Below are 25,019 nucleotides of genomic sequence, written 5' to 3'. Positions count from 1 at the left end.
TTTCAATATCACATGACAATTAATAATATACAAACCAGTTGTTTATCAGAATATTCTGCACACGACGATGTTATACAGTTCTAATAATATTATTGTCAAATATAAGTAGGTACATAACCTATATTAAGTTATATAATACGAAATTTGATTTTAATATGTTACCTATCACAATTCTATTAAGTATAATGATTAAAATTACGTGTGCACGATTTTCATTCTGTTTCAAGTTTCAACACAAAATATCGTATTATTTACTTCTGAATAAAATATGTGAGCTATATACCTACATATTATTGTAATATTATAATGTAATATATTGGTATACAAGGGCGTTACTGTGTTTTAAAATTTAATTTGTCTAATATTTATGTGTAATAATAATATGGACGCTCACGACTGCTGTTCCATCGGGTCAAAATTCTTGCGAATTCATGAATTCTTTTTATTTGACATTAGCAACAAAAGATGGACAAACCTGCGTCTATTGAGTTATAGTGTATTATTGTAAACAGTTAGACTTCGGACAAAAAATAAGTAATAACTATAATATAACCCACTAAGTATTAAGTACTAAATACCTTACATGCCTAAGTATAGGTCATAAGACTTTAAATATGTATGAAAATATATTCTTTTTACAGTTTTTAGCTTGTGGAAACAACTTTTTTGACATACACAATTGAATTATTTGAATTATATAGGTATTATTAAATTAAATTTTATTAATTGTAACTTTTATTTTGTAGTTTTTATATTTTTAGGTATTTTTTGGTTATTTTTTCATTTTTATAATATTTTTATTTCTGTATTATTTTTGTAAAATAATTAAAAATTTAGTTTTTTCATTTCAATTTAATATGATGGATTTGTATGTTTAAAAAATGTTAAGTCTTTGGTCTACTTCACTGTTAGCAAATACTATGATATGTATAACAAACTATAGAAATAAAATCAAAGATCTGAACATGTATATTATAAATTATAATTTATGGTAGATAATAAATTTTTGTTTACATATATCCATTGTATATGACGCTATGTATCAGATATTATACTGTATTAGTATATTATCATTATTCACTATTATTCATCCATATTACGTTTTGTGTTTTTAGAACAGTGAAACTAATTAAATATATTTCATACTAAATATATTTTATACCAAAGGTTCACGGTTATTTCTTGGTAGTTCTCAATAAATTCATGCTGGTGAAATGTTTTTCTATTTAAAAAACTATTATCAACAATTATAATCACGAAGATAAATAAAAATATGATAAAAAAAAACCTGTTTCGGTTTTTATCTTTTAAATATATAAATATATTTTATTAAAATCCGGTTGAAAATTGTATTGAGCTTTAGTCATGGATAATAATATAATTTATAAACCTTTTGAAAAATAACAGATTTTCCAGATATTTAAATAAATAAATAAATCATTTGTATCTCTTATTGGGTTATTTTTACTTAGGTCTTGTGCAAAAATATTGTTGTTATTCACTTTAAATATACTATAATGAACGAGATTGAAAACTCAATCGTATAATATAAGTGAATAAATACATTTAATTTACATAGGTACGCACTGTATTCAGTTAAAAATGTCATCCTAATATAAATATAAAATATTCATGAAATAAAATAAGTGTTTATTAAATGTTTGATTCTACAACTTGTAATTTGTACTCACATAATTTTTGACTTAATAAAATTTCCATTATATACATATAAACGAAAATTACTATAGTCTATATAGCATTAACTATATAAATGTTAACAATAAACTATTAGTTCAGTGTCATTAAACTTCATAATAAAATTTAAAATACATTTAAATTTAATGTTCCAAATATTATGGTTGAACATTTATAAATAGTCAATTCCATAGTAATATTATTTTGATTCATATTTGTCAATATCGGTTTAAATAATTGGATACCTATTTCTATGTATCAATGTATGTACGTTCTACATATTGGTTCGTGTTCGATGGTCAGCTTTAGGGTGCAGCAAGTATTCGATCGGTGCCGATCTAACATACAGAATGTTATACGCAGTCCGTTTCTGGTTGTAGTCTAATGACGAGAAATAAACGTTTCTATGCTAAAATAACAATGCTCTACTTTTAGGGGTAGCTGTAATATTATAATCTATTTTTGAAATTCTGAATTATGAATGCTATTGTTCCAATAAAACTATTATTATTATTATAAATATTGAAGAGAAAAATTTAAATCGTCAATATTATTTTTTTAATAACTTTGGCGTATGTTTTTTTACACAGATATCAATATGGTAGGTTGTACACGTGTACATTGTATATTGTACAATTCATACAACATACTAGCTTATATAGACAGTGGTGTATTTAGTATTTACGGTTATTGAGGAGTGGTATGTGTTTTCGCTCTCGTTATTCAGAGAATTTATTATACTCCAAAATATTTTCTTGAATTTATGAAGAAAAAAAGTTCTAAAATATTGTTAATAAAATATTTTTCTTCAGAATATTTGGTATCACTATATTTATAGATAAAGTATATTTTAAAAATGTAAAAATATTATAATTTAAATAAAATTCGTGGTCGAAACTTAGTTATAGAACCTATTATTTTCAATAAATCACCGACATACAGTTGATTTTGTTTTGGCGTTGGTTTTTTAAAATCGCAGTGATCACTCAATTATTTTTAAGTACCTATTCACTTATAAAGGGCTTATATAATTATTCTTTATTAAGTAGTTATTACATTACTCTTCTCTCAAAAAAAAAAAAAAATAATAATAATTTAGAGATAACACGAAGACTCAAATTTCGAACTGTTTGAATTTTTTAAAGCTCTATTAATCGTTATAAACTTATAATATAATAAAACAATTGTTAATCGATGGTGGATATGCAGGTGTATAAAAATGTAATAATTAATAATTATATTGATATAGTTTTGAATTTATAAATACGCTGCAGGAAGTCGCGGGCTCTATACACTACATGTCATACGCACACGCGGAATAGTGTGCGTACATAGTATAATAATATACACGATCAACTACGGCAAAGAGTGGGAATAAGGACTGAAAAAGATCATCGACCTCGTATATAATAATAATACAATAATAATATAATACAGTGTGTCCACGCTGCCGTTTGTCATCGTGCACGTCCGTCCAACTACAATATAATATTATTCATTTACTATATGTGATAATATATTATATAACATACGTAGTCGCTATTCCTCCTCCTCCGATGTCACTTTTCCGACCTAGACTCAAACATTCGCATTTCGCGCGTAGATCATATTTCGAGCAAAATATAATGCTCGAATGGATTGATTAGCGGAGATTCGAATTTTTATGACGTTATGGTAAAGATACGAATGTCGTATACACGTAGTTTTTCGATAATAAGTTAAAATACAATCCGTAAACTCGATGACTATTATGCGGTTTGTTGTAACGCGTTATGGAATTTTAATGACCTCTTCAAAATCCTATCGTAAGAATAATGAAAACAAAGTGTAGTAAAACTATAGATCGTTCACATTAAAAAAAAAAAAATGTTTCTATTACTATAGATCACTCCAGAAATGGTACAAAATAATCAAAGACCAAAGTACCTATCTATTAGGATAAATATGGTCATCTATTGCACTCAACAATTTCAATAATCAGAATTTGAATAAATACATAATTTAAGTGATAAAACTAACGCGACCATGTTCTGTGAATCGTCCTGTATACATTTGACATGCGTGTGTTATATTATTATTATTATTATTGTTGTACATTTTTTATTACACTGCACACTGTTTTTTTTCGCGGCGCCGCGCCACTTATACAGGTGCGTGTATGAGCAAAGTGTTGCAATGGAGTTCTGGCGACACGGTCTGCGGTGCCGCCGGAAGAAACGCGCTCGTGTACATTGTCGTTTACCTGCTAACGACGACCTGAAACGGCGCGTGATGATAATAATATCGTATTATTGTGAATTATGATACATCTACCATCTACCCAAGTATAAAACGGTATCGTCCCGTGACCGAAGCCCGAATAACGTGTAATAATAATATATAATATTACTGGTAAATGTGCGTGTATGTACAATATGTACATACTGCGGTCACTATTGTGGCGGAAAGGAGGATGCAATTTTTTTTTTGAATTGTAGGAAGTGGGAGCACTGCACTCATCTATGATATTATAATATTAAAAACTATAATATTAAACATAACGGATGACTGCTTTGTCTGCTTTGCTTGGCAGCGTCGGCCCGAAACGATATTCGCAAGTTCGTAGCGTAATAATAATAATTAATTAGGTGTTATACTTGCCATGCGCATATGGAATATGCATATAATATTATATACATACATACATGTACATGTACATTGTACAGTGTTGTGAGATACTTTAAAAAAAATGTCGGTCCTTAGTGCCTACGTATAATATTCGATGAAGGTACATACAAGACAAGGGCGTCAGCAGGAATTTTTTAAGGAGAGGCAAATTATTTTCTGTTATAGCCTATAGGTATTTATTATACTTTTCAAGTATACTATAATTTTTTTTATATAAACACGTATACTCATATTAATAAACTAGGTATCTAATAAGTAATAGAAATAACAACTAAAATAATTATTGAAAATACATCTGGCTCGTTTGTATAACTTAATTAAAATAATATTATAATATAACATATTATGTTAACACGTTACTCAAAGAACGCTATCATAGACCGTAATCTAGCCTAATAATTGTAACACAATAATACAGTATATAATATACACATGTATTCATTTACGTATTAAACTATTAAATAATATTGATTTAAATAGTATTATAAATATCGCAAACGGAATATTATATATTTGTATTATGAACATTAAGAGAAACAGTGAAAACTGTATAAAGAAAAAAGTCTGAGGGCGGGGGAAAATTGCCAACTATTCTGCTTCCTAACACCCCCACCATCTCGTACGGACTCCTTTGCATATAAATTATTATGTATAAATATGTAAATACCAGATTTGAGTATTTAACCAGAAGAAGTGTGAATATATTAAACAGACACAAATAGGGTCTGAAAATTCTTAGAACACACAATAGTTATTAAGTGGGACGCTTTGCTCTCGCACCCCTTCTTCCATTATATACGACGCAATATAAAGCAATTATACTCGTAAATTACAGCGTTCTTGAAATAATAAATTCGTGTAAGACAATTTTAATAATTTTGTTCGTATAATATTGTTTTAACCCGAATTGTTCAGGTTACACGGTTCGTGTATTTCAACACACACAGCACACGCACGATGATAACGGGATGACCGATAGTCGTGTGTGCTAGTCACGTTCGTCATCCGTACGCATTGAGAAATTAATCGCAATTTTATAATTCATGGAAAATATAAAAATAATAATAAAAAAGCCGTTTAATTATTTTAACGACAAATCGTAAAAACGTTTTAATCATTGCAAATACAAAAATATACAATACAGTTATATAGCTATCGTCGAACTCGTCGAGAGTTCGAATACATTATAATGATACGGTACGACGACGATCCGTCGTACACGTGATAAAATCGATTGTCAAACGGATTTCTTTTATATTGTATATTATATAATATATAATGACATTTCAGAATATTGCACATTGAGTTTTATTATCATTATTAGTTAGATTAATACTATATTTTTATTTTTTTTTGGCCATATAAGAATAATTTTCAAAACTACACCTGCAAGCGTTACAAACCACACGTGTTTTATACCTACAGAATAAAACATCAAGGATAAGTACATTGTAAAATAATAATAATAATAACACAACTATATTGCCGTATAGTACTGCTCCTGTACTCGCGCATATATATGTATTAGTGTATTACAATATCCAAGGCTAATTAAAATCGGTTGTACACATTTGTATTTTTTTAATAATATTTTAAATGCTTCTTAAGCACCGCCGCGTACATTGTAAAAACAATTGACAATACGCATAATATTGCATTGTCGTGCAAATAGGTTGCTATTATACTATAATAATTTGTATTACCGAATTGCATAGATGTGCGCGTTTCCTGCATAATATATACACGTAACGCATCAAGTGCGTGATATAATTATTTTAAATTTTAGTTTTTAGTTTCATTTAAGTAAGTATTTTATCTCCAGTAACATATCTCCGCGCAAGAGCGAGAAAATACTTACAGACATTATTTGCACAATAATTTCGAGATCTCGTGGCGATTATTTGCACAATAATTTCAAGATCTCGTGACGATTATTTGAATGCGATGTGTATACACTAGCTAACTGCAATGTGCGTATATATTAGATTTTTTTTAATGATTTCACCGCTCGTATTCAACACTAGTGCATATAATATTATAACCTATCAGTGATGAAAAGTAACAATAATCATAATATATACCACCGCCACCGTCAAGCTCTTCGATTGTCTTCGTCGTTCAACAGCATATATTATGTCAGTTGTATAGATTAATTAATGTTAAACATATTGTATCATTTGTAAAGAATAATATATACTTACGACGATTCGTATACATAATATGAAGTAGTGTCTCGTTCGTTTACAGTGTCAAACCACATCTTACAGTGTTCAACATTAAAGCATCGCCCACTCCTTGTATTTTTCCTTTTGGTATTATGCGGGATTCATTCGAGTTCTGATTTTTAGAATTCTTAAACAGACCATATTTTTAAATACGACACTCATCACATTAAAATGTCAAATACAACAACTCGGAAACTATTCTGAGGCACATATTAGAATATTCTAGTACATGCATAAATCAAAAGATAATAAATAAGTATCGGGATGAGACTCGCGGTGATCGCATATTCAGATGCTCGGTGAATCGCTCTGTACATATAGCACAATAATATACATCCAACTGACAAAGTTACACAATATAATATAATATAATAATATTATGTCGTAGCGTTTGTCGCCGACACAAACGTTCACGGGACACCGTCTGCGTATTTTACAATAGTCGACGACGAAACCGAAAATTAGTAAAGCGCGCGGGTAAAAAATAACAACAATATAATATGACGACGAATGAGTTTCGGTTTTCGTGGTCGCTGACTTTTTTCGAGCTGTATGTGTATAATATTATTTAATAGTAAAATAATAATAGGAGTGCGTGCGTTTGACGTCATTTCAGTAAACTCGACGGCACGCGCTTTCGGTTTCGATTCGTAACGAACGATTTCTATGGAACAATGACGGCGATTCGTTTCATATACATATATTATTATATGCAGTATAATAGTTAACACGAATATGATATATTATGTATATACCTGTACTGTACTTAGCCACAGTCGTAGTTGTCGCTTTCCTCGCAGCACTCCGCAGCACTCTGCAGGCTTGCATGGTTTGTCAAAAAACCTCCGAAAGAATAATGGTTTGATTTTGTTCCGTGCGCAAAACAACTCCATACCATACCGTTATATAATATAAAATATATTCAAATAACATAATAGTTTTTAACACTTATTATACTTATATACGTCTCCTGTGATTCGTACTGAAAACGTGATAGCGCCATGTCACGTGGAATTGAAAATATATTTTTCTCAAATATTTCATAAGAAATTAATAATATGCTATAAATAGACGCGGGGTATCGGGCATTAATGTAATTTATTATTAATAAAGCTTAAGCAGATATATATATATATTATTATACTGATATTAAGACTTAACCGTTCACACTAAGGTCATTAAACCCGAAGTTGGGTATATTGGTTAATTTTTATTTCAGCACGCGCGTTATCCGTTACTTATTTAAATCGTTTCATTCGTCTTCGATCCATTATTTCTGCCACATTTCAAATCGACCGCAAGATATTTCACGCACTATCTACTCTATCGAAACCTATAAAAGCGCGTGTATACCGTGAATTTCCATCTATCTACCACGCGATCCCGAACCGTCCATCTATAATCTATATTTAATAATAATACACTTAGAAGGTATCTGTAATATACAACATTTTCGTGCGTACTGATTTTAGTTTTTTTTGGCATTATTATTTATACAACCGTTACAAAAACAATAAAAATACACGATCATTTATATCACCTGGTTCATTGTTTAAGATCGATCTGTCGAAAAACTGGTTATCTTTTTGTCCTTTTAATGCTCTACAATTTGCTAGCACGGCAATTTCATACATTTCCGTACACATATAATTGATTTAAAATATAACACATCACGATAAAGTGTAAAAGTACATTTGATTAATAATGTTGACTAAATACTAAAAATAAAATATTAAAGTTCAATTCAATATTCATAAATCATAATGCATTAATAATAATATTAAAAATTTAATAAGTCATTATTTAATAAGTCAACTATCAGTTAGATAGTTTCTACTGTTTCTGGAATAATAATTTATATGTAGGATATGAGAGCGTATTTCAAGTATTTACAACAGTTAAACAGTTTTAGTCTAAAATAATCTTACCAACTTATAAACTAAAATAATGTATGTGGTTTCTTGCCTTTTTTTTTACTGAAGGTGATAAACCACGTGTATAGTATATCATTGAATATAATACTCAATAATGGAAAATTAAAAAATTTGCTTGTATAATACATTTTTAAAGATAAAATCCAAAGAAAATGTTTGGGATTTTTGTAAGTTTATTGATAGCCCAATTTAAAAAGTATACCAAATTACCGAGTACCAAACCATATTCAACTATATAACGCACCAGTGCACAATAAAGAGTTTTCAGGCATACCTAGTAATAAGGTAGGTAAATATCATATAAATATACAATAATATTATATGTATATATAGTGTTCGTCACCGCGTTTTTCCGTCTTCTCATAAAGTCAATACATTACAAAGGAATTGAGAATATTATAACATAATAAATTATAATTTATAATATAACCTAATCTAATCTAAACTCTGTTTTATAGTATGGAATCTGTATCGTAAAATATTTCTCGAAATGCAACTTAAAAATTACAATAGCGGTAAACCGAAGACTTGAAATTCAGGTCAGAACTGAACCAATATATATGATCGAGCCGATTAAACAGCATTACTCGGCGTTTTCGGCATTCATTGCTTGCCATAAACGACATTTTCATAATTTTCGTGGCGCGTAGGATTGCCGTATACCTGTTCACACATTTTATACTTAATCAGATTTCGTTTAACCGTTTTTATATATACTTATTGTTCATTTCAACGTGCTGATATGGACTCTCATCCCGGATCCCTCGGCGTGTGATACTTTGCAGTCACATCCTGTTTCACGAATACAATATGAAACTTGGAGAAGTGTATAAGTATAATATATATTCTATATAAATATAACTCTGTACCTACTAATATTCGATATTAAAACATAATAAACAATTTACATAAATTATGGTGTTTATTACTAGTTAATTTGTTCGTATACACATAATATGATTTTTACTCGGTGCTTTAAAAAAGTGTGTGTACTCATTTATAAGCTGGCAAGCTGCAGTGGTATGCAGTCGAGTATCAAGCATTATAAATTAGTATTCCAGGGTCAATAATATAACGGAAAAAGTTTAAAATGTTATCTGTAATACGCCTACTATTATAAAACAAGACACAATATTGTCAATATTAGGTATTGAGCATAATCAATTTAAACAACTTCGAATTATTAAAATTATATTACGTTTGATTTGAATACGAACAAATAAATGGTAGCGACTGGTGAATGGCGATGGAGTATCTGTGATCTGTGGTCCATGAATGAGAAATTATTATATTATGTATACTTTCACTTGGTTATAAATCACTGTTTTAAATCCATTTGTGTAGCTATAATTAATTACATTATGTACAAATCTTTAATAGAATAGTATAATATGACGTGTATTGTATACACAACAGGCTGTTATTGCTATATTTTGTGTATTCAGATGTGTCATGTTAATTATGTGACAAATTATGTTTAAACTTATGTGCGTACTTAAAATTGCAAATAAAAAACTTAAATAAATATAAACAAACATTATCTTTTATCTTAAATGTGTTCAAATTTTATATCAATACATAATACATAAAAATAAATACAAGTATATGTGTTTATTTGTACGGAGATAAAATTCTATTCATTCTTTAATATTGAAAATGGTATAGTAAATCGAGAAAAGAATAATATAAGTTACCCTTATAGATGCTGATTCGCAATTCCTCTAGTTCAGAAATTCAAAAATCAATTCATATTAAACTGCATTAAAATATAATAAGGACCTATAAGATTTTTTAAATTATACGATGGTGCTTATTTGTATATAAATATTAAGTCTACAACGCTTATAGTATTAATAATAATAAAAATAAATATTAAAATATTTACCTTTTGGTTGCAACGCGATTAATATTTATACAGAAGAATTTTTTGTAACGAACAACTCATTATTTCAAAATATATTAAATTTTCAAAAATATTTATTTTTTATAATTTACAATAAAAAAAAACAACATTTTTATTCTTTTGAATGACAACATACATTTTTAATTGCATACTCTGAAGCAGAAAATTTTTCGTAAAATTTTGAAAGGTATACATACAAATCAAATTTCGGACGAGTAATTTATCAGCTATAAGTATTTAAAGTTTTGTTAAGCGAGGTGGAGTGGTACGAAAAACCCACAAAATATTAGCTTATTATTAGTCCACTCACCAGCTTTAAATACTTAAAACTCATAATAAACTTTTCCAAATTTCAATTTTAATGTACCGAAATACTCTGAAATATATCTTGCTTTAGAATATAAAATTAATAATGTAGGTTGTCACTTAAAAAAGTAAAAAGTTTAAAAAATTAGAACTATAAAAAATTTGGTGTTTTTTGCCATAAATTGTATGTAAATGTAAGAAATATTTTTAAAAATGTTAATAGTCTTTGAAATAATGAGACGTTCGTAATAAAAGAATCACCTTGTATATGCACGTAGTACAGCAATACATTTACAATCTCGATAGACACTATAGCTGTGTATTCAGTGCTCAGTTAAATCGCGCGCGTATGAAAAAAATTGAATCGGAACGACAACGACAACGACGTCGGGCAAAAACCTGTTCCTCCGGGGTAGCCCGCGGTGTGCCCTTCACGAGAACTTGAACTACCTTAACCTCATCGTGCGATCGACATAAGAACAAAACCGCACACATCCAGCGTGTGTGGAGCGTCGTACTTTTTGTTTCACGCCAATAGCAATAGTATTTCGTGTACGGGGTAATGATTTTCTTACACAAGTTTATCTACTAGAATTATTGATTATATATGCTTTCAATATTTATTTTTATAAAATCAATTATTTCGACATAAGCCAGGATTCAGATATTTCATGCCCTGGAGCAGTTATTTTTCGAATTTAAAATATAAATACTAATTTATGTACAACAAAAATACACAAATACATACACTTGTGTACAAGTATCTACATTTATAATTATAAACACAGAATGAACTAAATTTAGCATTAAATATAATTATATTACTAATATTCTATAATAATAGACAAAATTATATAAATTATAATAATATGATTGCCGAATATATAATATAAACTATAATAGTATTATGGCTAACGGCATGTTATGTTATGCGATACTGCTGCTAATAAAATACGAATATACCTAATATGATTTGTTTAAAACAAATATTTAATATTATCATAGGTACTTATACATAATTTAAAATTCTACATGCTTTTAAGTACAGAACTTGCGTCCGGCAGCTGGTTCTCCTCTATCATCACATAATCTGGCCCTACAGTTTGACATAATATTTTAAAAACAAAATCGATCAAATATTAATTCCCGTTTCAAGCGATTGTTTAAATTTTTAGAATCATCGTGCTTTGAAAAATTCAATTTTAACAACGGTTATTATTTGCATTAATAATTATTGTATATAGCGTATAATATGAAAATATTATTATATACCGCGCGGAAGTCTGTTTATAGCGTGCAAGAAAACACCGCAAATTTCGTGATTTACAAATAAAAAAACTGTTACCGGAATAATATACGCACGCGCGTATTCATTAAAAAAAATAATATTTCGTTTCGGAGTGGGCGGAATCAGTATAGGTAAGGTTTAAAAAAAATAAAAAACAGGTCCGAGAAAACTTAATTTTGTGTCAAAAACTCAGGAAACTCGGGAAAACTATCGTCAAACGCAGAAATAAGTATTTGTAGGTTTATACCATAAAATACGTTTTCAACGCGATACGGTCTATAACGGGACGACGGCGGAGGTTCGCGAACGCACCAGCGGCCCACACCGCGCTGTATTGATGTGTACCTACTCCATTTTAGACTCGTCTCGTCCGTCCGCTGAACCGGTTGTGCGCGTGTGTGAAGTGTGTGCGAGCGCACGCCGTGCGTTGTTTTTTTATACTTCGTCGCCTTCGCCACCGCCGACGCCGACGCCGGTTATTTTATTCCGTTTGTTTTCGCAGTAATAATTATTATATTTATAATAATATTAGGTTGTTGGAGTATTTATTTTCGATATTTAGGTTTTTACACCTATATTTTGTATATTCACGGATTCCACGATCGGAAAAACGATACGAAATGTTGTAGAAACACCGTCGTCGCCGGATGTTCACCCCAAGTAAAACAAAAATATAATATATCATTTTGGAGGTGATTTTCATGAGCTTTTCAGTCTCCACCGCCGCCGCGAACCTTTGCTAGTTAAATACAGTGTCGGCCGTTCGTCCGACTGTACGTCCTTGGGGTGTGGGGTCCTTTTGATATTATATAGATATTATAATTTGTAATTGTCTTGAAATTGTTTACCTTAGGGGTCCACAATATTTATATATTTGAATATTATTATTATTACATTTTACAATAGTACCAAAATACCATCATATAATATGTCGTAATAAATTAACAATAGATAAGGTAAAGGATTAAGGTATACCCTTAATAATGTCAACAAGTTTTCGACCAGAGATTTCTACTAAGGTAGCATGATTTTAATTCACATAGTTATTGGCGAATCTACTCGTAGTGCGCGGCAGCAAGTCGTCCATCGTTATTACTCATTATAATACATTTATATACACATAATTATTGTTTCATTTATGGTCCGAGCGAGTAACGATCGCATCGATCAGAATCTGCGGTGGGTACCTATATATATATGTATCACTAATTCACATATTCACCGGACAGAACGCACAGTGAAATTTGGGTTGAGGTCGAATATTATATGTGCGTTCGAGTCGAAAAAGCGCGGTTGACGGATTCTGCTGATCTCGCGCGAGCGTACTTAATTCAAGGAGACGCGCCAAAAGTCCATTACAATAATAAAATATTTTTTAGTTCAAAGGTCATCGTTAAATTTGTATGAGTATATATGTTTGAGTGAATGCCTATATTATATTGTCGCCATAACTGTAATAATTCGTCGATCGACTGCACTTTCACAACACGAGAGTTCATATTTAGAAAATAAATATGCGATTTTTTTCGTTTACCCCGAAAAAAAATGTAACTACAATAATTAGTTATAACCGAATTTTCTCTTTGAGACATCACACGTCTGTGGTGAAAATATACACACTTTCTCTTGGCGGAAAATGATCAAGTTTATATGATTAGATACCCGTCATTTTATCTACACTGTTTGTTCTCTACATCACATTACGATTATTTCTCTGCGTACGTATAAATATTAAGTGTATTGTAATTAATACTAATAATTAGTGTTAAAATGAACATTTTTTTGTTTCTAAATTAATCCTTTGACATAAAGACACATACACGCTCATATAAAATAAATATAGTATATATTATACACGTCGTTAAAAATCGAAAAAATGTAAACATTAATGTACCTATTAAACACCCACTAAACATTATTATTATTTCAAATTTAATTAACTTCATGCTTTATAACGAACGTTTATAGCCGTTTTTGTCATGTCATCGATGATGCGAATTAGTATTCTAAAGAAGTGGTCGCAAAAATAAAATAATAACATCGAGACAAAATATAATAATAAGTATACCCACGGGATGTTCTCCACACAGGCATTGTTATCGCCACACTTTGAGTTAGGAATTTTAACGCCCCGCGAAGTATTCATCACGCTATATATATATATATTAAATACAATAGGATAAATAATGCGTGATCTGAATGCAAGTACAATGCTTTAAACACACGACGGGCCACGTGAGATACCAAATCGTGCGATGATTTGAATACAAAAAAAAAATCTAAAATAATATACGAAAATCCCATTAGTCATTTCCTATGATAACTTACAAAGAACGCAAATATATATTATTATAATATATGTGACATACACGTTACTTAAATTACATTTATATAAATATATACACTATAAAACTACGTCGACGTATGATCAAATCTTGGATACAAGAGCATTACCGAAAAGTTATGACGACCTCTGAAGTCAAACCGGAGGAGACATAATATAAATCATAATAATAATGTTGTCGTTATTACGTATTTATTATTTCTGGTATTATACTCTTTATTTCATACTGTGAAACATTATCGTTTTGTTTTTCTCAATCATATTTCAAAAAAACTGTACTGATAAAGTGATATATAATATATATATATATTATACGCATCACACACGTACATTTTGTGTTATACATAAAACATAATATACGTAATTAACGAACTATATATTATCATTCAATGGCATTCAATGAGGTTTTAACAACGAAATGACACATGCAAGATGAAGACCCTCCCTCATAAGCACTGCTATTAAATAATATACTTTATTCTCGTTTATATCATATTTATGATGTTAGTTTATAATGTAAACGTGTCATGTTCTAAGTTACGTGCGGTATATTTTTTATAAGTATATACGGACCTATCACTCATCTACTAGTAATATATATATTTTATTTATATTAATTATACAATATCATACATAGGCACACGTTTTTTTTCAAATTACCGTCCCTTTTAAATTCGCAAACGTCCGCACTCGGGGGGTATGTGCATAATATTAATATCATTAAAAGTTAAAACGTCTTGCAGCTACGATATATTGTTCTACGCATAGGTAGGTACGCTATTACGACGTGCAGGTGCATAAAATAGTAACGCGACCACTATAGGTACTATATGGGAAGCTCCGCGTGGTCGGTATCGAGTAGCCATCGCCGCCGTCGGTAGATTTCCCGTTCGCGTGCTACTGCTAGGGAAACTACTCGGTGAAACTCGACACCGGCTGCAGCTGGGTCGTGTCGAATCGCGCTGACGATAAACGATTGCGCGCGACGAAATCGCTATAATATATTTTCTTCTGCAGCTGCGGTTATTATCGAACAACGAAATTCATCCGTCCTCCGTGTTATTATTTTTTTTCGCTGTATATTTTTCGCGTCAAATTATCTCTCGGACCTCGTACTATATTATCTGGGTCGCAGCGGTAAGTTAATGGTCGCGTACGGCAATAATAATAATAATAATAATAATAATCTCATATTATTATAACGTCGTCCGTGCGGCGTGTGCGTGCCGCAGTATAACTCGGGGAAACGACAATAAAAAAATCGTACCTATAATAATATATGTATGTATAATAATGTGTACACAAAGAAACGATCAGTTTTTTCCTTTCATTGTTGTCGTCCCACTCCCCCTCCCCGCGGGGTAATAAACATTTGCTTATTATATATACAACTGGCGTATTATATCCGATTATTATAACCTAACCATGTACGCGAGTCCGGAGAATTAGACTCGTCGCGTGCGTTTAAAAAGCACGGCGGGAGAAAAAATAAAAAAAAAACGACTTATTTAAAATTAAACAAACAGCGATAACGAGACCAGGAACTTCGTGACCGGTCCCTTATTAGGTCAATCGCGGCGAGATCCGAACGGAGAAAAGAGAGACCGGACGACGGACTAGCGACGGTGGAGACTGAAAACCGCGCGCGATTCGCCTCCCAGACACGTCGCGAGATTATTATATTATTATTATTATTATTATTGTTGTTGTTGTTTTTGTTGTATAAGGTTCAGTGTCGACCCGTACTCCGTCGCGAGTACACCCGCGTGTGTCAACACACACACATACACGCGTGTAACAATAATATAATGTGACAACAATTGTTTAATATTGTTTATGTTTTCCGTGCGTAACATAATATAGATTATAATATTATATTTATTGATTACGCGTGTGTGTGTCCAGTCGAATCGGCTTTCCGCGCGGTATACGCACGCTACGATCACGGCAAATAACTGGCTGCGGCGTAAGAAAATAAAATTCTCTAGTTTCCGCGTTTTGACAACTCTGCTACAGTGGACGTCCTTGGCGAAAAAAAAAACAACAATTTTATTCGCTATAATATATAGCGACTTATCCGCCGCGGCGGTTGCTCGCGTAACTCGTTCCCTTGATCCTGAAAAAAACTGGACGCGCCACGCCACCGCCGTGTGTTCATTAGTGCTACGACCATGTTCGGGCGACGACGACGACGATCGATTTTGTGTTGACCGAGAACTTTTCGGCTTACGCGGAGATTTAAGTGTTTTAATGACGTGTTAATCGCTACCGTACTTAAATGCCGCGTTTCGAAGTTGTCACCAATCGGTATGGAAGCATTATCGACGTACGAGAATGTGCCGACGAGTGAGTGATAATAATAATAATATTATACCTATCTAAACGTAATTATTAAGTTTAATTGTGTACAGATAAAATGTTATTAAATCAATTGAAAATGACACAGGTTTATTATATATATATGTATATATGTGTGTGTACCGCGAGAATATACAGTAAAAATATTTTATAAACCGTGTGTGTGTGTTCTTAACAAATTGAAAAAAATCATTATCAATAGAATATATAACAATTACCGAGTCGTTAAAATTTGGCCTCTACGGTTCTGTATATGAACGAACAAAACAATATCCATACAAATATTGTCATAGTGATTTATGCTTTGTTTAAAAAGGTCTCTTCCGTTTTTACATTTTTTACTGGTTGAATTCTTCACGCCCCGCGAATATAATAATTATATAGCGTTTAGTACTTATTGTTCCTTTTTCTTTTTCACTCCGAGAATCGAGGGCTTAATTTTTATTTCTCTGCCATACGATTAGACGTGAGAATATTTCGTTTTATTCTATAATTCGCACGATCTAACCTCATTCACATTGTTCATAAATGATGGCCTAATTGCCGACGTTTCGACAGTATCCATAAGAAATCTAAAATATTATTCTCTATACGCGTAATAATACACATATTATTACATTCAATTATCTTAAATTGCACCGAGCTATCGTTGCATCTTTTGAAAAAAAAAATGTTTGTCTTAATCAATAAATAGTAGGTGCTATTAATTATTTTCATTATGAACTGTTTTTAAAATTGTTTAACATTTATCAGGAAGAAAAAATAAATTATGTAAAATTTTTACTTGAACTTGTAAATTGTTACATAGAATGTTCTGAATCTCGAAAACTAGGTCAAAATATATTACTTTTTATATATATTTTTTCTTAATCAATTAATTATGCTGTAGCTTGTCCCATTAATAAGATGATTTCATTATTTATGAAACAAATATGTAAAACATTGAATCCTTTAATATTCATATGAATATAATTTTTAAATTTGTATTAACGTTATTAAATGTATTGCAATTAAATCTAATAATATGATCTGCATATTGAAATATAAATAAATAAAATTATATTCATATATAATTACTAAACCAAGTACTTGATAGTTGATGGTAAGATATATAAATATATAGTTATATGTATATAATAGTGTTTTTCTTTCGTCTGGTGACATATATATTTTTTTATTAAGCAAAGAATTGCTTGCTATCAGACTGCAGCGTTACACGTGGTATTCATATTATAGGCGTATCTGCGGAATTAGGTATATACTATACCTATACGTTCTTTTAATTTCAATGTACCTACTCACTTTGTGCGGTATAAATTGTAATAGCCTTATCAGTCTAATATTAATCATTAGATACGGCAGATACAAAGTACATGTATATTATATTATTATCATAATAATCAGCAGTGGTCAGTTCTCAACGATTGTGACAAGTGTTGCTGCCGTGTAGGTATACTGTAATTCATTTTAATATCGGTTGGTATAGACTCACTAGACGTCGCTAGGTAATATTTTAAAATTGTGAAGTGCACAATGGAAATAGAACATAATTTTAATACTAAATATTAGTGACTTGGGTTATATAAATTTTAAGCATTGCACATAAGCTGATGTTTGTTACAGCTGCCGTTGTGTCGAACTAATATGATATATATATGTGTGTGTATACACATTATTGGCATTAATATAATCGGTATTTAATATTATAATATACATTTTATTATGTATGGAATATAGCGGTGGGCAGTGATCAGTTGAGGAACCGAACACTCGATTGCGCGTAATGTCGTAAATCGTAGCATTCAATAATTTGTTGATTCAATGTAATTTTATATTTATACCGACCGTGACGATTAGAGCTTTTTGTTTATAATATTATAACATTTAGGATTGGTATTAGTAAATATAAATATTATAATTGATTTGGGCTTACGTAAGGCGTAACTGCAGTATACGATTATTATATTTTATCATTCATAATAGTTATTATGATTTTAACGGTCGCGGCGCCGCAGAAGCGGAAAAATAAAACCGTTTCGCGACAGTTGATTCTAGAACGCGAAACGTTCATCTCTCCCGCTGATCGTTTTCCGCGTGCCTATATACCTATACATAATATACGCGTGTAGGCTGCTCACGAGGTTATTCGCACGAAATCGCGTGCGTAGGAATGCAATGGTTTTTCGTCCGAGAACAAAAGCGACGGTTCGGGTTATATATTATTTTTTTTCGCAGACTATTTTTTTCACAACTATATTATATGGGTGTTATACGTACGTACAGTGTACGCGTATTATACACGAACTCAGCAAGCACAATTTGAATCTAACAGGTGCATTATAGTGTACCTACGTTATAATATATATATATATATATATTATACGATACAATAACGTATACGAATTTGTCGAACAAAAATTCAACCGGTTCACGTGTACATAGCACACAATCCCAATGGTTTATCATATTTAACATTATAATATTTGCTTATATACGAGTATATAATATATAAAGATATATGGTAACCGGTCTTGCACAGAAATTTATTTGAAAATCATAAAATAACACACAGTTATGCAAAAATAATTAATTTAATGTATTGTATATTATCATAAAGTTTTCAAAATTTCAGGGTCGGCAACTTATACATAATATTATACATTTCTATATTATAAATAGATATAATTTATCTATATGCCTACAAAATGCGAATCATAAAGGCTAAAAAATAAATCATTGTTCAATCGATACCTAGGTACGTTGGATGAATAATACGAATATTCAACATATTGTTTGTGTCACGCTGTTTTTTGTTTTCGCATTCATCCATGTAAATGTAAATCATTAAGTTACTGTTCTTTTATATGGCATTCTCGTTATACATTTTCACAGATCAAAGCAAGTCTCCAGGGGTGTGTTCCATACGTACATTATCATGTGTGTATTGTGTAGGTATATGTAATTTCGTCCCACGTTTGGTTCGTTTAAAAATAAATTATATACTATATGAAAAAATGTTTTGTCACTACTTCACATTACTACGAAACCCGTCTTAAACGTTGAACAAAAAAATACGTAAAAATTCTATTTGAGATTTAATTACTATAGTACTTCTCTAATGTAAGGTATACAAATTATTATATTTATTGTATCTTATAATTATTAGGGTTTTCCTTATGTATAGAAGTAGAAATTATTAATTATATTATTAATATGTTGGGCATTATAATATTGTTATAGCCGCATATTATATAATGTTTACTGTTTTCTTTATGTCTTTATTATTGTAATTCCCTTTTTATGATATTTTTTATGAATCAAAATGGTTTTTAGAAATAAATATGAATACCGAATTAATAGTATCGAAATTAGATACTATTTAGTCGCGTGTTGGTGAACTATTTAAGTATAATTAATAACTAATACTGTGATCACAATTATAATTTTTTTCGTCATACGACGGTCGTCCTTGATATTCGTTTGACTTACTAGCCGCGAACAACGCGCGTCGATTCGCATACGAATAAATTCGTGTACGAATTATAATCTATAAATATAAATAATAATAATATTCAAACTTTTATAATTTTTTTTTCAGAGCGTACGAGATGTCGCAGGAGTCTCAAAGTCCATTAGGCCAATGGAGCAACAAATACAGTTCCGTGTTGGCCACGCTTGGCTGTACTTTGGGAGCCTTCAACATCAGTCGGTTCGCCATACTCGCAGTACAATTTGGAGGTTAGTGATATACTGATATGTTTACGTATATTATTTATTACGATCATTATCGAATTTCATCGTGGCATTACTCGTCTATTATATATGATATCGCGAATATATTGTATAAAATCTTGTTGGTAGTGGTAATATTATAAAACTATACAGAGTGATTCAACAAGCATACTCATTTTTTTCTTCAATAATGTAGTTATTAAAAATTTAATTTTTGAAAATTTTTAATGAACATTTTATTTTAAAATTCTTGAGATTTTTTTTTAAAATACTTGAGTTTAAAAATTAGTTTACTATATCAACATTAATAATTTATAAAAATGATCCAATATAGCATCTACTTTTTATTTTTCTAAAACCATTTTTAAGAACTTTTATCCTTATAGTTAAAACATTTTAATAACTGAAAAACTACTTGTTACAATCTTAATTAAGTCCATATTCATTTAAAAAAATACTATTTCTTAAATAATTATTTAACTATAATTCATTATAGTAAAAAAAAGATTTATATTTATTAAAAAGAAGTTTATATTACCTTAGAATACTCCGTAGTTAGTACAAAACAAATTAAGAATTTGAAAAAGGATCTTAAAAGATCAGGATTTGAATAAATTATTATTTAATGAAAATATGTTATAAATGAATCCATGCTTGATGAATCACTCTGTATAGTGTGGAAACCCTCCAGGTGTGTTAACCGTCACTATGTGGTCCTTGAAAACTAATGAGACAATTATTATTAGCAACGTTATAAGATATTAAGATGTATATAGAATAACGCATACAAATATTACATATATAATTTATACAACTTTATCCATGGGATTTATAAGACAATTTTGGTGTTTTACAAACAATCATACAAAGTTTGATGTAATTATTATAGATACATCACTAAGTTTTTGCAAAAAAATCTTATTTCTTCTTGATAATTTATTCGATTTCACAATACTAAAGCAGAGTTATTTTCCTAAAATATACAAATATTGAGTATTGAGTAAGAATTTTTTTTATAATTGATAAGCACTATAGATATATTATAAACGATGAATACTGTCCCTTTATCTCTTACACCGCAAAAAATGTTGATCACTAATTCGGCTGCTAACGAGTTGTATGTTGTATCCCAAATATGCTGAATTGTGTCACTAGATTTTTTACAGGTTACACAAACTGTGTCCCTCAGTCTATCGAGATACACACAAATGTAGTCTAACTAATATAAATAAAAATTAAAGATAACTACACAAAAATTTTTAATAATATTACATATCAGGCAAAAATGTAAATAAAACAATTTTATAAATTCACATTGAGAAATTTGTCTTTTACACTATTAAAGGTATAGTATAAGTTCGTATAAAGTTCGTCTAATTAATATAAATAAAAAGTAAAAATAATTACATCATAAATAATTTTAATAATATATCATATTAAACAAAAATTTAAATGATACTGTTTTCAAAAATTGTATACATATTTTATCTTTGTGTAAAATATTGTTTTGAATTTATCAGCTCACAACATGTGTAAAACTTCATAAAACAGTGAGAAACAATTCGTGTTCCTCACTTTTATCATTGGAACACAACTCGTTTACGAGAAATTTTGTAGGGACATAACTCGTTAACTGAGCTAATTCCTGGTTTTAATATATAATGGTTATAGGTATCTGGTATACGTACTTAATTCTAAAAATCACTAAATTATAATTAAATTTTTACAATAAATAGTAATCCCTGATAAATACTTCAAACTAGATTATAAAATTATTTTTATTGTTATAAAATATAGATTTATTTTTCACACATTTTTTTTCCTTTGCCTTTGCAGCCAACTTTATACTACAGTTCCTAGTGTTATCATTGCTAGTCGGCATACCTCTGTTTACGTTTCATAGTTCGCTCGGTCAACTACTAGGCGCCGGGGTCATGGACATGTGGAGGATATCACCGATATTCAAGGTAAGTCCATTTTATCCACACAACGGGACAGCTTGTGCAATAATAATATGATATTGTGCACCTGAGGCGAGCGGATTTCCGTAAAACGACAAACGTTTTCTCCACGGTCGCTATTATTTTATACGTATACGCGAGTCTAAGACATGCCGACGCCGATGCCGCCACCGCAGTGCACGATGCGTTATTACTTATTATAATATTCTATTATTTACGGAAATTTTATATTATGTATCATTACAGGGGATCGGCATCGCACTGCTCCTGGCCCAAGCGTTCATCGGCACATACACAGTGATTGGCATCTCGTGGATGTTCACATACTTCCGTGATTCGTTCATCACGAAACAAGACGTTTACCGTTGGGCAGAACCTATCGACGAGTACAAAGAAGGTATTTATTATGAACGAATTTATTCTACCCATATATAATAAATAGTCATCGCACTAAATTATTATTATTATATCGCGTGTCACTGCAGTTATATTATATACATTATTATTATTATTATTATTATAACGCATAACGGTAACTTAAAAATAATCGTTTTGTATAATATGTAGATGGTATGCCCTGGACTTTATCTTCAAATGTCAGTTATAATATCGAAGAGACAGTACCCGGTTACTTTAACGGCATAGTTCTACAGAGAAAATACGTGGAAAAACTCGAGATGAACGACAACTCGTTGAAATTGCCTATAGTTATCAACCTGACGATCATATGGACAATCGTGTTCATATGCTTAAGTAAAGGTAATCATATTGGGTTTCGTATAATTTTTGTGAAATTATTTTTAAAAAATACCGTTTTTAATTTGTACAGGTCTGAAGTCTTACAGTAAGGTGATGTGTATATTCTCATTGGTACCGGTTTTTGGTATGTTTATGTTGTGCACGAAAATGTTGGGTTTAGCGCCAATGATCGGGTTCCAACATCACGATATTTTTCCGGAAACGGATTGGAGCGAATTTTTCCTCAACACCAAGGTAACATTACATTACATTCAGATAAAGAGATCTTCTTTTGTTGCAAACTCGAATTTCAGGAAATACAAGAAATGTATTACTTGTTTTTTTTTTTTAAATTAAATTTTAAAAACGCACTATTTTATATTTACTCACGATTATCATAAATATTTACTACTAAACGTTGAAAAAAAAAATTAGACAATCCTTTTTTTTTTCTATAATCGTCTAATACAGTTTTTTGGTCGCGTAGTTAAACTATTATGATGTTATTGTATAATATTATGGCGTTACGTGTGTTATAACTTCGTTCTAGTTTTTATTTTTTACTTTACATCTTGTCGTAACAATTGCAAAAAATTGAAATTTGTAACGACTTAATTTATTATAATATACCTAAATATACTTATTATGGTCAAACGGCACCGACGAACCATATACACCTGTCAACGTAACAACTTAGTACTTATAATCGCTCTTAGTAATAGTTATTGTGAAATTATATGTTTATAGAATATACAAATACAAAATCGTATATAGTACGACTATTATTATAATTATATTGTTATCTCTGCACACCGTCATCGTCATCATCGCATCACACATTTACCGTTATTTCGACATTTCAGAGTTGGGTGGCGGCGTTCACCGAGACGTTTCTTACGTGGGGCATACTCGGCGCGTGCACAATGCAAATCACTTCGCACAATCGACCTAAACATTTGCTACACAGAGACGCTTCGTTAGTGATCATCCTAACAATAGCCGTACTCGTATTGGCAGCGTTTTTAGCCAACACGTGCGTACATCTTCTCGAAGCCCATGGATACATGTACCTGCCCAGTTCTTTCGGTAAGTCCATAGTCTTTTTCTCAATCTCTCTCTACACCCTGCCCCTTCTTCAGCCTGAATATTCCTTGGCCGCGGGGAATATATGACACGCGTAACTGAGTAAGTATACATAATATACAACTAGTATACATATTAAACTACATTGAACCCGACCGACCACATATATGCGCATACGCTTTGTAGCTGATCTCACGACGTCGACCGTTATCGTTATACACTTGTTTCAGAACGGATGAGTTCCTATACGTTTCTGTTCAAGCAGAATTCTGCTCAAGCCCGTAAACACCTGACGCCCGTACGGTGGATGCAGCACAGCAGTCTGTTTATGGGCGAAAGGACGATGAAGAACAACGTGCCGGGTATGCCGCAGGAGAGCGGATACCAGGCCATGCGCTTGGCGACCGAACTATTTCCCGCCACGTTCGCCATGATCGGCGCCAAGAACATCTCGCCGTTCTGGTCCGTCCTGTTCTATTTCGTGCTCATCATGTTCGGCATCGGACAGCAAGTACGTTTTCAAACACAAACGTGTACAACATCAGAACTCAAATAATGCGTCATTAGAAATATATATTAAAATCTTAATATCCTTTTTTTCGTTGGTTGAATCGTTACAGATTGCGATATGGCACTGCGTCGTCAGCGGGATCATATCTTTGCATCCGTTCAAGCTTAGGAAATGGCGTACGACGATCACGTTTCTGACGTGTGCGGCCGCCTTTTCGATCGGACTATTTATGGCGACTGAAGTGAGTGAAATACAATTATCAAATAAATTAATT

General features: G+C 30.9%; 1 protein-coding gene across 3 annotated transcripts in view; it reads left to right on the top strand.

Annotated features, from left to right (window-relative positions):
• The window catches only part of LOC113553769 (sodium- and chloride-dependent betaine transporter), a 79,246-nt gene that overhangs the window by 51,395 nt on the left and 2,832 nt on the right, over positions 1-25,019 (top strand). For 2 of the 3 annotated variants that reach the window (XM_026957293.1, XM_026957284.1), the window contains exons 4-11: positions 20,319-20,458; positions 22,289-22,419; positions 22,660-22,810; positions 22,981-23,172; positions 23,243-23,406; positions 24,015-24,237; positions 24,465-24,745; positions 24,855-24,986. In XM_026957293.1, coding sequence (XP_026813094.1) covers positions 20,319-20,458; positions 22,289-22,419; positions 22,660-22,810; positions 22,981-23,172; positions 23,243-23,406; positions 24,015-24,237; positions 24,465-24,745; positions 24,855-24,986 — 1,414 coding nt within the window. Of the gene's footprint in view, positions 1-12,436; positions 12,679-16,089; positions 16,709-20,318; positions 20,459-22,288; positions 22,420-22,659; positions 22,811-22,980; positions 23,173-23,242; positions 23,407-24,014; positions 24,238-24,464; positions 24,746-24,854; positions 24,987-25,019 lie in introns of those variants that run through there. The other variant, XM_026957302.1, reaches the window with a different exon arrangement.

The sequence above is a fragment of the Rhopalosiphum maidis genome, chromosome 4 (assembly GCF_003676215.2).
Source record: "Rhopalosiphum maidis isolate BTI-1 chromosome 4, ASM367621v3, whole genome shotgun sequence".
NCBI lineage: Eukaryota > Metazoa > Arthropoda > Insecta > Hemiptera > Aphididae > Rhopalosiphum > Rhopalosiphum maidis.
The sequence above is the reverse complement of the archived record's forward strand: the minus strand, read 5'-3'. Positions and strand labels throughout refer to the sequence as shown.